Source organism: Gobius niger, assembly GCF_951799975.1.
Source record: "Gobius niger genome assembly, chromosome: 13".
NCBI classification, from domain to species: Eukaryota; Metazoa; Chordata; class Actinopteri; order Gobiiformes; family Gobiidae; genus Gobius; species Gobius niger.
The window spans coordinates 16,120,657-16,135,275 of NC_136864.1; the positions used below are offsets into that span (position 1 = coordinate 16,120,657).

Below are 14,619 nucleotides of genomic sequence, written 5' to 3' on the forward strand. Positions count from 1 at the left end.
CGGTCTAGAGATGTTGTGGGGCAGGTGTGGTTGCTGTGTGTTTGAAGGCTTGTGTTGTTATGGTCTTGCGGAGGCTCTGTGTTTAATCAGAGCATGGTAGAGGTGCAACATGAAACACCGGCAATAGGCAGATAATAGTGAGTGATAAGTCCTTTGCAACTAAAAGTTTGACTTTTGGAATTCAAGACCCACTGTTGCCTTATTTAGAATAGATGTAGCGATGGATCCAAGCTAAAAATAATAAATGTGGGACACAGAAGAACATATCATGGGTTGCTGGTGTCCTATGTGCAGCTTTTGGCACCAGCACAGAGCCAGAATGTGTTGTTAGGTCAAATTAGGTCAAACTGCATTTTTATGCAGACAGAGTAGTGTGTTTATCTAACCAATGCAATTTCTTTTTGCCAAAAGTTGGTCAGTTTGAATTTTGCTGTATATATACATGTGAACCCCAAAACTATAATCTTACAAACAGAAATGTGGATAGCTATAAATAAATGCATACTGTAAATATCATTGCTCTGACCTCCACACACCCTTCTTTCCTGAAACAAGACATGCAAATAACTCAGCCACACACATTTTAACTAGAACAACCCATTGACAGCTATGTCGCTATCAATTACAAATGTAGGTTACTACAAATACAACATTTATAAGTTGCATAACATGTTCTCATGTCATTGTCTATTTTACTAAGAAATATAAAGGCCAACTCATGGATTGTTATGTTGTTGAATGTGCATCGTTCTTACCTGCCTTAGAACCTGCTTTGGGACAACGGATAAACATTTGCTATTGTAATAAATTTGGCATGATCGATTATGCACGGTCCTATTTCAAATAAATAAATAAATACATAAATAAGGATCGGCTGCATTTTGCTCGAATTAAAGTCCATATGTTGAATTAAAGATAATGTTTGTATGTATTTTATTGTTTTTTATTGTTTATTTCATATTTATTATGGCGAGTCTCTTTCATTTATTTATTTTTCACTGCATTTTTGAGAGCCTTGAAAAGTGCTATTTACATCGTGGCCAGTAGACGGCGCTAGTCACTGAACAGCATTACAACACAGCACCAGTCAGATGACACGAGAACCCGCCCACTGGTTTTTTGCATAACCCTAAAGTGTGTGCACGAGGCCCGAGGTTAGGATAACAAAACAAAAGTAAAGTCGGAGACACAGCGAGCGGATTTGTCCCTTTTTCCAATCAGAAAGCCGTGTTTAACGTAAGTATTGTTATATTTAATGCCTTTTGCAACCACGCTAGTAGCATAGGTCCTCAGCTTCATTTGGGCACACGATTATTAGTACATTTGTTAGAGTCAAAGGTAAGGAAGGACTACTTCACTGAATTGCAAAATTGTATCCCAGCCTCTGAGTGTTTGTTCAGTTTAATACAGGCTAGGCTAGCTTACACATTAGCATGATCGCACTTCATTTTAAATTATCCACTTGATGCACAAATGAAACAATTCGTTCACGATTTAGAAAGGGATGATTCATAATGTCAGGTGAAGGGCAGGGCCAATACAACTCTATGGGAGAAATGCAGTTTTTGGAAGAAATCTCCAAAACGAAAATGGACGAATGTTTTTCCTCATCAGTGTTTCATTGTGATTGAATTCACAAACCTGTGATATTATTTTTATGTCTGAAAGTCCTTTCTATTGGACAACATCACGCTCATGTTTTCGCATATTGTCACCACTTTTTGACGTTTGTCGGAGAAAATAATTGGACATTAGTTCATATGTGCTGACAGAAGATAATGAACTTTGTGACAGCTTTTGTTTCATGTTGATTCCTCCAGTAATGACTGAGAAAAAACAAAGACATAAAAATATGCATTTTGTCAGTTGAACTATTATGTAAAACAATTCCTTGTTTGTCCTTATATGAAATATGTTCTAACACTCAACATAATAATGAATTATGAAAACAGTGAAATGACACACAACGTTATTGATATTAATAAATAAATTAATGAATTGCTCAATGCAAAGGTTCACGACTGTTGCTGTCTTGACCAATTTCAATGTTTTAGATGGCTTTAGCTGTGGCCAACAGAGCCATAGGAGCCATCGTGGGGTGTGCAGTGGCGGATGCAGCAGGTAAGTAAAGCCAGTTCAAAGTATTGTTTTTGATACAATTCATCATGGTTGTGTACATTTGATGTGGATCTATTATCAAAGTGCCACTTGTCTGATGTTACAGCGCAGCCGCTCCATTGGGTTTATGACCTACAGAAATTACAGTCAATTCTGGCCAAGGACCCAAACCCTGAGTTTCGGGCTGAATCAGCGAACCCCTTTTACACACTGCAAACCGGCCAACAGAGCTGCTATGGAGACCAAGCCTATGTCCTGCTTGAATCCTTATCAGAGTGTGGAGGTACTATTGTTATACAGCAGCCGTTCCTTTTTATCAAACAATAATAATGAATTACTCCAGTCAAAGACATTTGTTTTCAGGACTTGCCCAAGACAAATAAAGCACTTACTTACTTACTTACTTACTGACCTTACCTCGCGCATTAATCGAGCACGTTTTCTCCAGTTTTACCCAAATCTAAACGCTGACAGGAGAGTTTACAGCCTGTAGGCCAGAGTAACTCCTAATTTGAAAGCTTCAGAAATCATCGAAGCTTCATCCTTGCAAATGATCACATTTTAGTTGTTTTTGCGTTTCTATCATGTTTTCATTGCTTTGCTGTTGTCGTTTTGCCACGTTCTTATCCCATTTTCATTTCCTTTTTGTCGCATTATTGTCACTTTGTGTTACATTTTCAATGCTTTTTGGCACGTTTTGGCCACATTTTGTTTTTTTTTGTTTTTGTGTATGTAATTTAACTGTGATCATGCCACAAAAAATGTGACCAAAACATGTCAAAAACGCAAAAACATGATGAGGATGAATCATAACGAGGATGAAGCTCATGAGTTTTGTAGGGCTTTCAAATGAGGCGTTACACTGGCCTATAGGCTGTAAGCTCCAGTCAAGAAGTTTTTAGATTTGGGTAAAGCCAAACTGGAGAAAATACACTCAGTTCAGTCGGGTGTTAAGAGGTTAATTTACAGCAAACAACATCCAACAATGATTGAAGGCTAAATGCTGCTGATTTTAAAGTTGTATATTGTAGCAAATACATGTACATTCCCTTTAAAGAAAAAAAAAGAAGGAACCACTGTTGTACAGAGATAAGCTATGAGTCACTTACCTCAAAATGTTCTTGCTTTAAATGTGTCAATAGGCCTCAATGTTGAAGATCTGAAGCAACGTACGCTAAAATACTTTGGCCCAGGGTCTGTGTATGACACTCCTGTGAATGATCCCTACAGAGAGAAAGGAGGTAAAAATTAGGCTTATAGTGATTAAACATTTATTCTTAGTTCATTGTTACATAATAAAATTGTCTGGTTTTATATTTTAGGCCCAAGACCTCAACTACCTATTGAAGGACCATGGAGGCATGGTAGTTTGAAGAGCTTTCTAAAAAATGTGGATGCAGGCAAAGAAGAAACAGGTGGAGTAAAAAACTGTGATAATTCATCTACAACATCAAAAGAAAGCAAAGTTCATAATGTTACGGGTTTTATTCACAGGTTGTGAAACTGACTGTCAGATTGATGGGATAACTAAGCTGGCTCCTATAGTGGCTTTTTACGCCGGGAAGCCCGAAATGTTAGAAAAAGTTGAAGATGCCATCCGTGTGACCCAAAATTATGATCCTTGTGTCGCAGAGACTCTGGCAGCTGCAAGGTTTCTATTTTTAACTTACTCATGGCAGAAGAACCAATTAAAAGAACAAAATATTTCTAATACTAATATGTTTGTAATTTATTTTACATTTCGATAAGGATCTTGGAGCATTTCATATTACATGGGCCTGATCCAAATGTTGTGGAGGTAGTGATTGGGCAGCTCAGCGACCCGAAGAGAAACAATCCCCAAGATCTGGACCGAGCTGTCATTGGTATGTAATGCCTGAGGGTAATCCTGCCCCAGCACATCATGGGACTCACCATATGTGTTGGCCGTTGTATTAATTTGTAGTTATTATCTTTATTGCTTTATATGGTTGTACTTTGCTTTATAGTACTTTAATAGCATAGTGAGCTTTACAATAACTCCAGTATTTTAACTTTCGCCATTAGTTTACAATTGCTGTTAATCCCATAATGCGTAGCGATATGACATCACATTTCCGGATGTTTCTGGAGTCTTCATCCACCCTACGCTCTTATTAATGAGTAAAGTCGGATGCAAAGGGCAGTTTCAAAGTTTAATGATGGTTACAAAGGTCTATTACAAATATCTGGTGATCTGAAGGTACATATGGAAAGACTGATGACTAAGATATATATATATATATATACATTACTTAAGTTAGCCTAGTATAGATTACAATAATATAGCCAGAAACTAATAATTAAATAAATATCATCTGAAACTATACTAAGAATATGAATGAACTGTAAATTAAATTTTAACCCACCTCTGTCATAGATACAGACATTTGCAACTGCCCAACTGACTGTTCACTGACTGCTCAATGATTTATATGGTGCTCCGTTACTTAGCACCATAAACTCCTCCCACCTGGTCAACCATCTAACTACCATGGTATTTTCATCCTAAAACCATACTATTACTGTTCTCTAAAATAAAGTGTTGTTACTTATTTATTCCAAGGGCACCTTATGCAAGTGAAGGAGCATTTATCCAAAAGTCCCAAAGATCTGATCCCCTCTGTGTTCCCAAATGCCTGAGGTACAGTCATTTGGTTAATGTAATTGTACATTTTAATCATTTTACTTACTGTCTGCATTTTGACAAAATGTTTGTGTATTGTTGTTGATGTTTAGGTTTGCCTGGTGCATTCCAGGCCGCGCTGCATGGAGTCCTCACAGCCTCTCAGTATGAGAAGGCCATCAGAGACACCATGAGCTGCGGCGGGTGCACCTGCAGCAGAGGGTCGTTCATCGGGGCATGTCTGGGAGCTCAGGTGAAACTGTTTAGCTTTATGTTTATTATTGTGATGATCTTATTTTACACAATTATAATGTTTGTGTCTGTTTAATTTATTTTTTTCAGTTTGGACTTGAAGCAATTCCAACTTCCTGGCAATCCAAAACCCAGCGATATGGAGCAGTCCTGGACCATGCCAAGAAGATCACAAAACATCTCTTGTAGTGAAGGAGCATTGTCAAATGAAACTATTAAGCTTTTACAGATCAGTGAATGAAGGTTACAGTCTAAACCAGTGTGTGGCAGTAACCAGATGTTGATATTGTGTCTGTTTAAGTGTAACAAGTTCTAGCACATGACCTTTGCAATAAATTTGAATCAAAGACTGACTGTTTTATGCGCATGGTGTTGTTGTCAAAACTAAACATAAATGACTACATGCATTATGACTGATTACATCACTTAGAAATCATCAATATCATACATGTTCTTATAACAGTATAATAAGCACAGTAGTTGTCAGACCAACTTGTGTTTTGCTGAACTTTTGACTTCATCACAATTGTCCCTCCGCGGATGCCGTACTTGTGTCTGATGACAGACTTGGTTAGCCAGAGGAGAGTGAATCATGTCCAGTAAAGGGGGGAAACAAGGTCGTATTTCGGACAGAAAAGGTGCCGGAGATGAGGATGATGAGCAGCCGCTTCAGGCTGTTTTAGTCGCCGACAGCTTCAACAGGAGATATTTCCCTGTGACCAAAGACCAGCCGAGGGTGAGCAACAAGCTAGGCTAACAACGATGCTAACTACCCATGCTGTAAACATACGGCAAACATACTAGAACGGGAGCTTTTCACTTTAAATTATACATGCAGATAAAACAATACTAGTATGCCCACCGTGGGTCTTAGGAACGTGACTTTGGAGTGGTTCTGATTTACTGCAGACAATCAATACATGATGAACTTACAAATGGAAGGGCTAAACTAAACTTGTCATCTGTCACTTTTCGCCGGTGAAAGGCGCTGCTGCCTCTGGGTAATGTTGCCATGATCGACTACACGCTGGAGTTCCTCACATCCACTGGGGTCCAGGAGACCTTCGTCTTCTGCTGCTGGATGGCCCCCAAAATCAAAGAACACCTGCTGTAAGTAAAATGTATAATCTATTAGGTAATCCCTGACCATTTTTTTTTTTTTTTAGAGAAACAAAATTGTTTATTGCTGCAGACTGAACGTTTGTTTTTCTCATGATAATTCTGCTGCTTTGTGTGACAGCAAGTCCAAGTGGTGCCGGCCCACTTCTTCAAACACAGTCCACATAATCACCTCTGAGCTGTACCGCTCTCTGGGGGACGTGCTCAGGGATGTGGATGCAAAGTCCCTTGTGCGATCTGACTTTGTGTTGGTCTATGGAGATGTGGTCTCAAATGTTGATGTCAGTCAGGCTTTACATGAACACAGGTGAGACAAGTAGGCAAATAATGCACAAAACATTTGCAGTGCAATTGTTATATATTTTCATTTCATTTGAACAGATACCGCAGAAAAATGGAGAAGAACATTTCAGTGATGACGATGGTTTTCAAAGAGTCTTCACCAGGACACAGATCCCGCTGTGAGGAAGATGACATGATTGTTGCTATGGACAGTAAGACTCAACGTGTCTTACACTACCAGAAAACACAAGGGCTAAAGAAAATGCAGTTTCCAATGGTAATGGCTTGTTTTAGTTAATTATATACAGCTGTTTCCTGTCGATAATTGTGTTACATGTTGCTGTTTTTGCAGAATATATTCCACAGCACAAGTGACGAATTTGAAATCAGACATGACCTTTTAGACTGTCACATCAGTATATGTTCACCACAGGTCAGCTTCGCTTGACACAGAACGGTGACTTCTGAATACAGTGCCAAATTTAAATGTTTATATGGTTTTCAGGTTGCAGAACTCTTTACTGATAATTTTGACTACCAAACTAGGGATGACTTTGTGCGAGGTATCCTGGTCAATGAAGAAGTATGTCACTTACTAAATATCTTGTATTTTCAAATAAAACCCAGATTAAGTTCATGAATATAATGCACTGTTTTCCTGTTCAGATCCTTGGTAATCAGATACACATGCATGTGACCAAGGATGGCTATGGTGCCCGAGTGTCAAATCTGCTCATGTATGACTCTGTGTCGTCGGATCTTGTGCGGCGTTGGGTTTACCCTCTAACCCCTGAGGCCAACTTCACGGACCAGGAGGGGCGCTGCTGCACGTACTCTCGCCACAACGTCTACAGAGGGTCAGGAGTGAGCCTGGGCCACGGCAGTCAGATGGAAGAGAACGTGCTGATTGGCTGCGAAACAAGCATTGGCGCCAACTGTCACATCTCGAACAGTGTCATTGGTAACAACTGCACCATAGGTAAGACATTGTGTGTGTTTTGTCAGTGACAGATGAGCATAAGGTTTCAAAAGCTAAGACTTGTTTTCTCACTGAAACAGGTGACAATGTCATTCTGGACCATGCCTACATCTGGCATAATGTTCACATTGCAAGTAATGTGGCTATCAGTCAGTCTGTGGTATGTGACAGAGTGGTTGTTAAAGAGGGCGTTAAACTAAACAAGCAGTGCGTCCTTGCATATAATGTAAGTTATTATTCAGTACTGAGATATGTTCTTACCTGAGTTTAGAGGAGTTGATGCAGAACTGTCCGCTCTTTGTGCGTGCGTTCAGTCACGCAAATAGACCAAAGATGTTGTTAGCATTTAGCCTCTCCCAGCATATTCCTCTAGCTCCAAACTGGGGTGAAGTTAGAAGCAACCAAGCTCTTCCATGTTTTCCCCATTTAAAGAAATAGGCCACCGTTCTTACATTCTGAGATATGTTCTTACCTTAGCTTTGACGAGTTCTTTAGGACCTGTCTGATCTTCACCCGTGCCTTCAGTCACGTAAACACAGCGCAGACGGCGTTAGCATTTAGCCTCTCCCCCTCTCCACTATAGCTCCAAAACAGGTCAAGATAGAAGCTACCAAGCTCTTCCACGTTTTCCCTATTTAAATATGGTTACGTGAAGTATAATTACATAAAATTAAACAGTGTGGATTTTCTAAGCGGATAAAAGGGGGAACTATATTGTAAGGCGTAATAATACCAGGAGTAGTTCGAAATCCGCGCAGTAATCTTCACTTTACTGTGCAGATGCCAAATTACTCCTGGTATTATTACTTCTACAATATAGTTCCCCCTTTTATTCGCTTAGAAAATCCACACTGTTTAATTTTGTGTAATTATACTTTGTAGTGTAACACTTCACGTAACCATATTTAAATAGGGAAAACGTGGAAGAGCTTGGTAGCTTCTATCTTGACCAGTTTTGGAGCTATAGTGGAGAGAGGGAGAGGCTAAATGCTAACGCCGTCTGCGCTGTGTTTACGTGACTGAAGGCACGGGTGAAGACCAGACAGGTCCTATAGAACTCGGTAAGAAGAAGAAGCTAAGGTAAGAACATATCTCAGTATGTAAGAACGGTGGCCTATTCCTTTAAAGGGGCTAGATGCAAGTTAACTATTTTGTACTCACTACTGCCACCTCAGGTCTTACACGTAACTGCAGCTTCTATATTAAGCTTGTGCATGACGGCACTTCAGACCGAATTAATACCTTTTTGGGTGACAGTGCAGGATTTTAGAGGCAGTTGTGGTGAACAGGTCTGAGCTCATTCTACACATTAGGGCATGGCTGGAACATGTAGGGAGATGAAAATATTTAGTTTTAACATTTTTAAACTCTGTATAGTCCCTTTTAAATACGGTTACATGAAAAGTTACATGATCCAAGAGTATAGTTACACAAAAGTAAACATGTCGATTTTCTAAGAGGATAAACAGGGGAACTTTATTGTAAGGCATAATAATACCTTAGGTCCTAAGTTATTATTATGTAGTATTATGACTGAGCACACGCACAAAGACCAGACAGGTACGCATCAACTCGTCTAAGCCCAGGTAAGAACACATCTCATTATGTTAAAATGTTGGCCTATTCCTTTAAATATTGAAGTGATACAAAGCTATTTCTTTGATTTTTTTTAGGTGGTAATTGGACCAAATATTTCTCTACCTGAAGGAACTGTGTTGTCTATGCACCACCCAGAAGAGGAGGAGGAGGAAGATGATGACGAGTTTCTTAGTGATGATGCTGAAGTTGGTCAAAGTAAAGACAAAAACAAACAGAAAGGTCATTTTATTTGCATTTTAAATATTATGTTCCTGTAATAATCCAATGTTTAAAGTTGAGACTTTTCTGTCCCTCTAGGTTTTAATCCAGCAGAGGTTGGAGAGGAGGGAAAGGGCTATATCTGGAAAGCTAGTAGTTTGGATGACACAGAGGATGATGAGTTGGCACACTGTCTTTGGGGTACGTTGGCCACTTTGATTGAGAAAAATATTTATCAGCCTGGTCAGTTGTGTATTTTTCGGTTTGGTTTGCAAGGTTTGGTGTTGAATCCTGACCCTGAGAGTGAAAGTGAAGCCAGTGAGCCAGAGGGTCCGGATGATCCCGTAATCCCCTCCCCAGAAATGGACGATGACAAAGGTAAGACCAATGTAGCTCACTGCAGCGTGTGAAAAGTAGCCGTTTGAGGTTGTCACCGTAAATAAATTCAATAGTAAATGCCAGTGTGTCTTCATCAGGGGAATTTTAAAAATGCCCTGATAAAGTCACACTGGTGTCGAAACTTTTTTTAAAATTTTAGACCCATTGTGCATGTTTGATTAAAGGATTTCATTCTTTTCCTTTCTTTAACCCTTTAACCCTTTCTGGCTTTCTATAGTTTTTCAGTTGGAAGTTTTGGGAACACTTCAAAGAGGCCTGGAGGAAAATATCGGCTGTGACAACCTTGTACTTGAAATCAACTCTCTCAAGTAAGAAAATTGCTGCGCATTGATGTCCTCTTCTACAGCCTAGAAATAAACAATACGACACGTCTTTATTTTTGCAGATACGCTTATAACATCACTCTGAAAGAGGTCATGCAGATTTTAACTCGAGTAGTTCTGGACTACCCTTTCCAACAACAGGGACCAGAGCTGACCACATCACAATATGTGGCTTTGCTGCTGCCGGTAAAGGATAAATAAAAATGACTCTTATTATGTGTGTATGTAATTAATTTAGCGCTTTTTTTTTCTTAGTTGTTGAAGAAATGGACGCCTGTTTTTAAAAACTATGTAAAAAGAGCCCAGGACCATATGGACTGTTTGTCGGCATTTGAAGAGCACTTTCTTGAGCAGGATGCTCACTGGGCTGCTATGGTCAAGGTCAGTGGCTGATCTCATTAGTAATCAAGGCTTGACTAGGCAGTTAGTGTTCCTGCCTGCTAGAATTTCCAAGACTAATAAGACAAAATGCACAATCATGGCTTCAAAACCTCACTTGCATTAAAAGTCTCTGCAGATTGGCTTGTGAGTGTGAACATTTCAATAGCCAAGACAGAAATCCACCAGCATTCGGCTTTTGGCTGATGTTAACGTCAAGCCCTGTTAGCAATAATAATTACGCCAAACTTCACTAATAACTGTTCTGAACAGATGAACATGCTGCTTCACTGCAGGTTTTAATGAACATGTACCAGCTGGAGATTCTGGAGGAGGAGATGATTCTGCGCTGGTTTTCCCAGGGCGCAACAACCGACAAGAGCAGGCATCTTCGCAAGAACCAAGGGGTGAGTAGGAAGTGAAAATGAATAGAGCTGTTTATGCAGCCAGATTCAACATTTGATTACATTAAAGCCACACTGCGTTACATTTCGTCCCGGTTCTATCTGCGTTCTGAGTAGTTCAGACATTTAGTTTTAAAGTTTTGACCACCCATAGAACAAAATGGAAATGAGTGATTTTTGCTCATAGAAACTTTTGAAAAACTTTAAAGGGACTATACGGAGTTTAAAAATGTTGAAACCAAGTATTTTCCTCCCCCTACATGTTCCAGCAATGTCCTAATATGTAGAATGAGCTCAGACCTGTTCACCACAACTGCCTCTAAAATCCTGCACTGTCACTCAAAAAGGTGTTACTTCGAAGTGCCATCATGCACGAGCTTAATATAGAAGCTGCAGTTACACTTATGACCTGAGGTGGCAGTAGTGAGTATAAAATGGCCAACTTGCATCTAGCCCCTTCAAAGTCTACAAAACCTTGATATAGTGTACACTACAGATTGGGTCCAGTAAAAAGAACATGTGAATAACTCAAATAACGCATCAATTTTACTCTGGACGGTTTAATTGGTAAAAGATATCTCTAAAACATTTGTTGTGACTGTGTGTGTACTTCTTTGTGCTGCTTGTATTTGTTTGGAGTGACTGGTTTTCCTGCTTTTGTGCAATTTGGATCCCTTTCCCAGGAGCACCTATACAAATGTTTGCAATACATTTGGACACCTAGAGCAGTCAGTCATATCGCTGTTTCTACTGACTTGTAACTTGCTTGGAGCAGGACATCAGAAGCCATAGTTTTAAATACATTTAATCCACCTCCAAATGCTTTATTTTGATAATCCATTGCAAAATTAGCAGTGTCGATGTCTAGCTGATTTTGGGTTGGCAATTGGCATGTTTTCCAGTGTGGCTTTAACTAAACATAACATACCTTAATATTTACCATCATAAACAACAAATGTACTCTCTCATTCTTTTGTTCTGCAGCTTCAGAAGTTTATTCAGTGGCTGGAGGAGGCCGAGGAGTCTTCAGAGGATGAAGGATAATTATAATCGATAAACTCATATCTGTATAAAGGGGTAAAGAGCTGCTAATACCAATAACTATCAGTGCCACTCTTGCTATAAGGTCTATGTGAAGTTTATTTGAAAATTAAGCAAAATTAAAAAAAGACTTCGGACTGTTTGAAATACTTGTTTGTTAAACGTTTATTGAAGTCACCTCCATAATAGTACAGCAGCATTAGCCTTTATTCACAGTCAGTTTTTGATGTATAAAAAATATACTTTCGAGCCAAAAAATACATCACATCTATTTCTACTTTGTGTAATAAAAAGTTCAGTAGAAGACAAGTATAAATCCATCACCATGAATGAAAGGACACTTGAACTGATTGCAGTGATTAAATCAAAGATTTTGGTCCCATAATATTCCCTTTACAAAGTCAAGCTTGATTTACAATAATAGCTAGTTAACTGTTTAATAGTTAAAAGGTCAATTTGACAATACTGTGACATCGACATGTCTATTTAGATTTTTGGTCCTGATCCCCAACAATATTATAAATGACAGCAGCTAGGAGAGTGGTCCCAGTGATTCCCGTGAGCGCAGTGAGAGACTTCCACATGCTGGCCGAGCTCTCGTGTCTGTCCATGAAGCTGCGGTAGTCTCCAGGCACCAGGATGTACTTGCGTCCGTCCTGCGGTGCCTGCAGCCTCATTACCTCTCCTCCCTCTAGGACCACCTCTCCAAACCCAGTCAGTGTACTCCCCACTTTCAGCATCTCCTCCTTCTCCTCCAGGGATCCAGGTTTCTCTCCGCTGACGCCCTGTAATACTATATTCACCAAATCCGTCTCGGCGTGCTTTATCTTGTGGTAAACTCTGTCCAAAAAGTCCCCGGATGCCTCCAAAGGGTTTTGAACTTTGACATAGAGGTCATTGATGTAAGCGCTCGGGCTCACAAGGCTGAAGGGCACGGAGTTGTTGGTTTCTTTCTTATTCATTGTCCGGGAATTCCTATTTGGAGATTTGCTGAATGTTAAAATTCCCACATTGAAAAGGGATAACGCTGTCATTTTGAAACATACCATGTCCTGGTAAACGAGTTCCAGTATTTCCAGTGCTCTTCGACTGCAATTTTCTGGATCACACCAAAGCACCTTGGGACATACTGACTGGTAATAGGCTCCCCATCAGCCTGCACCATGCCTTAAAAATAATAATAACATTAATACTTTACATGTCGATTGATCATTTACAACACTTAAGTTACAGTGGGAAGAAAAAGTATGTGAACCCTTTGGAATTTCTTACAATACATTTCTGCCTAAATTGGTCATAACTAGTTGTCTGATCTTTATTAACCCCCACCTGAACCGAGCACATTTTCTCTAGTTTGGCGTTACCCAAATCTCTAAAAGCTTATTGAAAAAGTGGCAAAACTGCGATGGAAACAAGCATGAAAATCCAACAAGAAGAAAAAGCAAGAAAAGGGCAAGAAAAACACGATTAAAAGGTGATGAAAAAGCAAAAGAAAGAGCCACAAAAAAAGAGACAAAAAAAACGCTTCACAAAATGTGACCAGGGGGGAAAAAAGTCATCATCAGTTTTGTGGTTTAGCTTTCAAATGAGAGGTTACACTGGCCTAGAGGCTGTAAACTCCAGTCGAGAGGCTTTTAGATTTGGGTGAAGCCTGGAGAAAATGTGCTCGGTTCAGATGGGGGTTAAGAGGGCACAATCGCAATAGTAAACAGTGTCTGCTTAACCTAGTACCACCTAAACAATTACATGTCCTATTTTCATTGGCCATAACATGTAACTGAAGGAATTCCAAAGGGTTCACATACTTTTTCCTCCCGCTGCACATGAGATGCTTTTGTTCATTACCTTCTACAGCAACATACTGGAGTTTTTTGTGGGGGGTGGTTCTCAGTACACTAACCAAATGTCGATCAGGTTTGAATATAGGTATTTCCTATTGGAGAAAGGGACATTTTGTAACTGAGGTGTACAGTGTGGCAAGACGACGATAATAAGAGAAGCCATCTACTTTTCCTTAATACATTTTGTGACATTGTATTGTGTGGGAAGAGCTCCTGATAAACCCTGACAGAGTTCTGAAAGGAACATATTCGACAAACCCTTCGCAGTGTCCACTACAACAAACAACCGAGTACAGATGACGACTTGAACGGCCTGTACAATGGAAAACTCTTGTGCGACCGAGGGCATACACACAAACATGTATACCTTGATTTTTTCCAGTTCTTTCTTCTTGTCCTGGTATAGACGATAGAAAAGGCCCGAGAAGGCAAAACTAGAACCGATACCAACCCACACGAGCGGGTTTACTGTAAAGTCACTCATGTTACCTGTAAACACAAAGAGACTGTGGGTCAAGCGCTGTTGACTTAATGAAAATAGGTTTATTAAAAGTAAATAAATACACTACCTGATGAAAAGTTGCATTAATGACAACGTTTACTGAGTAGGTTTTGGAAACAGAAACAGAAACGAGCAACAGGCACAGTCAGGAGCCTTTACTTCCTTGTTTGTTCAGCTGAGGTCAGACTGCTACAGCGGCTACAGCCAATGAGCGTTTAGATGTGGCCTTTACCACTAGAGGGCGTAATTGTTCTCCACTTTTTTTGAATTTGCAAAGTCTATTTACGATTTATCTGAATCAAAAAGGCAATACAAATGACTACAGTGCAGGAAAATCTAAGCAGCACAAAAAAATAAACAAAAAGAAATAAACATTTGTGTTACAATAACAAAAGGGCATCCGCTCATATATATAGATAAGTAGGTTTTACACTCTATACTATCATTTTAAGAGACTTATACAAGGACATCAGTTCATTTTTAAAAGGAAAGATAAATGGAGTTTACATTCAGGAATCTACACAAATTATGATTTTTTTT

At 39.5% G+C, this 14,619-nt stretch overlaps 3 protein-coding genes across 3 annotated transcripts; 2 read left to right on the forward strand and 1 right to left on the reverse strand.

Annotated features, from left to right (window-relative positions):
- Positions 1-1,116: 1,116 nt before the first annotated feature.
- Positions 1,117-5,332, forward strand: LOC306973200 (crystallin J1A-like). The gene is made up of 10 exons (XM_079570059.1): positions 1,117-1,236; positions 2,055-2,121; positions 2,225-2,401; positions 3,261-3,359; positions 3,441-3,533; positions 3,613-3,769; positions 3,868-3,983; positions 4,703-4,780; positions 4,876-5,015; positions 5,105-5,332. The coding sequence occupies exons 2-10, from the start codon at positions 2,055-2,057 to the stop codon at positions 5,201-5,203; spliced, it is 1,026 nt and encodes a 341-aa protein (XP_079426185.1). The 5' UTR covers positions 1,117-1,236; the 3' UTR covers positions 5,204-5,332.
- Positions 5,333-5,543: 211 nt separating this feature from the next.
- Positions 5,544-11,875, forward strand: eif2b5 (eukaryotic translation initiation factor 2B, subunit 5 epsilon). Its single transcript, XM_079570230.1, has 16 exons — positions 5,544-5,750; positions 6,000-6,124; positions 6,255-6,440; positions 6,515-6,692; positions 6,768-6,848; positions 6,921-6,998; positions 7,082-7,394; positions 7,475-7,620; positions 9,068-9,212; positions 9,291-9,392; positions 9,468-9,569; positions 9,808-9,898; positions 9,976-10,099; positions 10,169-10,294; positions 10,588-10,698; positions 11,680-11,875. The coding sequence occupies exons 1-16, from the start codon at positions 5,607-5,609 to the stop codon at positions 11,737-11,739; spliced, it is 2,112 nt and encodes a 703-aa protein (XP_079426356.1). The 5' UTR covers positions 5,544-5,606; the 3' UTR covers positions 11,740-11,875.
- Positions 11,876-11,985: 110 nt separating this feature from the next.
- On the reverse strand, positions 11,986-14,266 carry mul3 (mitochondrial E3 ubiquitin protein ligase 3). The gene is made up of 5 exons (XM_079570231.1): positions 14,147-14,266; positions 13,945-14,066; positions 13,582-13,669; positions 12,783-12,903; positions 11,986-12,711 (listed from the first exon to the last, which is right to left on the reverse strand). Exons 2-5 carry the CDS (start codon positions 14,059-14,061, stop codon positions 12,219-12,221), a joined length of 819 nt encoding a protein of 272 aa, XP_079426357.1. The 5' UTR covers positions 14,062-14,066; positions 14,147-14,266; the 3' UTR covers positions 11,986-12,218.
- Positions 14,267-14,619: the final 353 nt, after the last annotated feature.

What these genes read in the sequence shown, in the direction of transcription:
- mul3 (XM_079570231.1), bottom strand. Translation starts at nt 14,061, where the DNA reads ATGAGTGACTTTACAGTAAACCCGCTCGTGTGGGTTGGTATCGGTTCT. An exon ending in AAGAACTGGAAAAAATCAAG is followed by an intron (nt 13,670 to 13,944) that starts GTATACATGTTT and finishes TTTCTCCAATAG; the next exon opens with GAAATACCTATATTCAAACC. An exon ending in CCAGTATGTTGCTGTAGAAG is followed by an intron (nt 12,904 to 13,581) that starts GTAATGAACAAA and finishes ATTATTTTTAAG; the next exon opens with GCATGGTGCAGGCTGATGGG.
- eif2b5 (XM_079570230.1), top strand. Translation starts at nt 5,607, where the DNA reads ATGTCCAGTAAAGGGGGGAAACAAGGTCGTATTTCGGACAGAAAAGGT. An exon ending in AAAATCAAAGAACACCTGCT is followed by an intron (nt 6,125 to 6,254) that starts GTAAGTAAAATG and finishes TTTGTGTGACAG; the next exon opens with CAAGTCCAAGTGGTGCCGGC. An exon ending in GTATCCTGGTCAATGAAGAA is followed by an intron (nt 6,999 to 7,081) that starts GTATGTCACTTA and finishes TTTCCTGTTCAG; the next exon opens with ATCCTTGGTAATCAGATACA.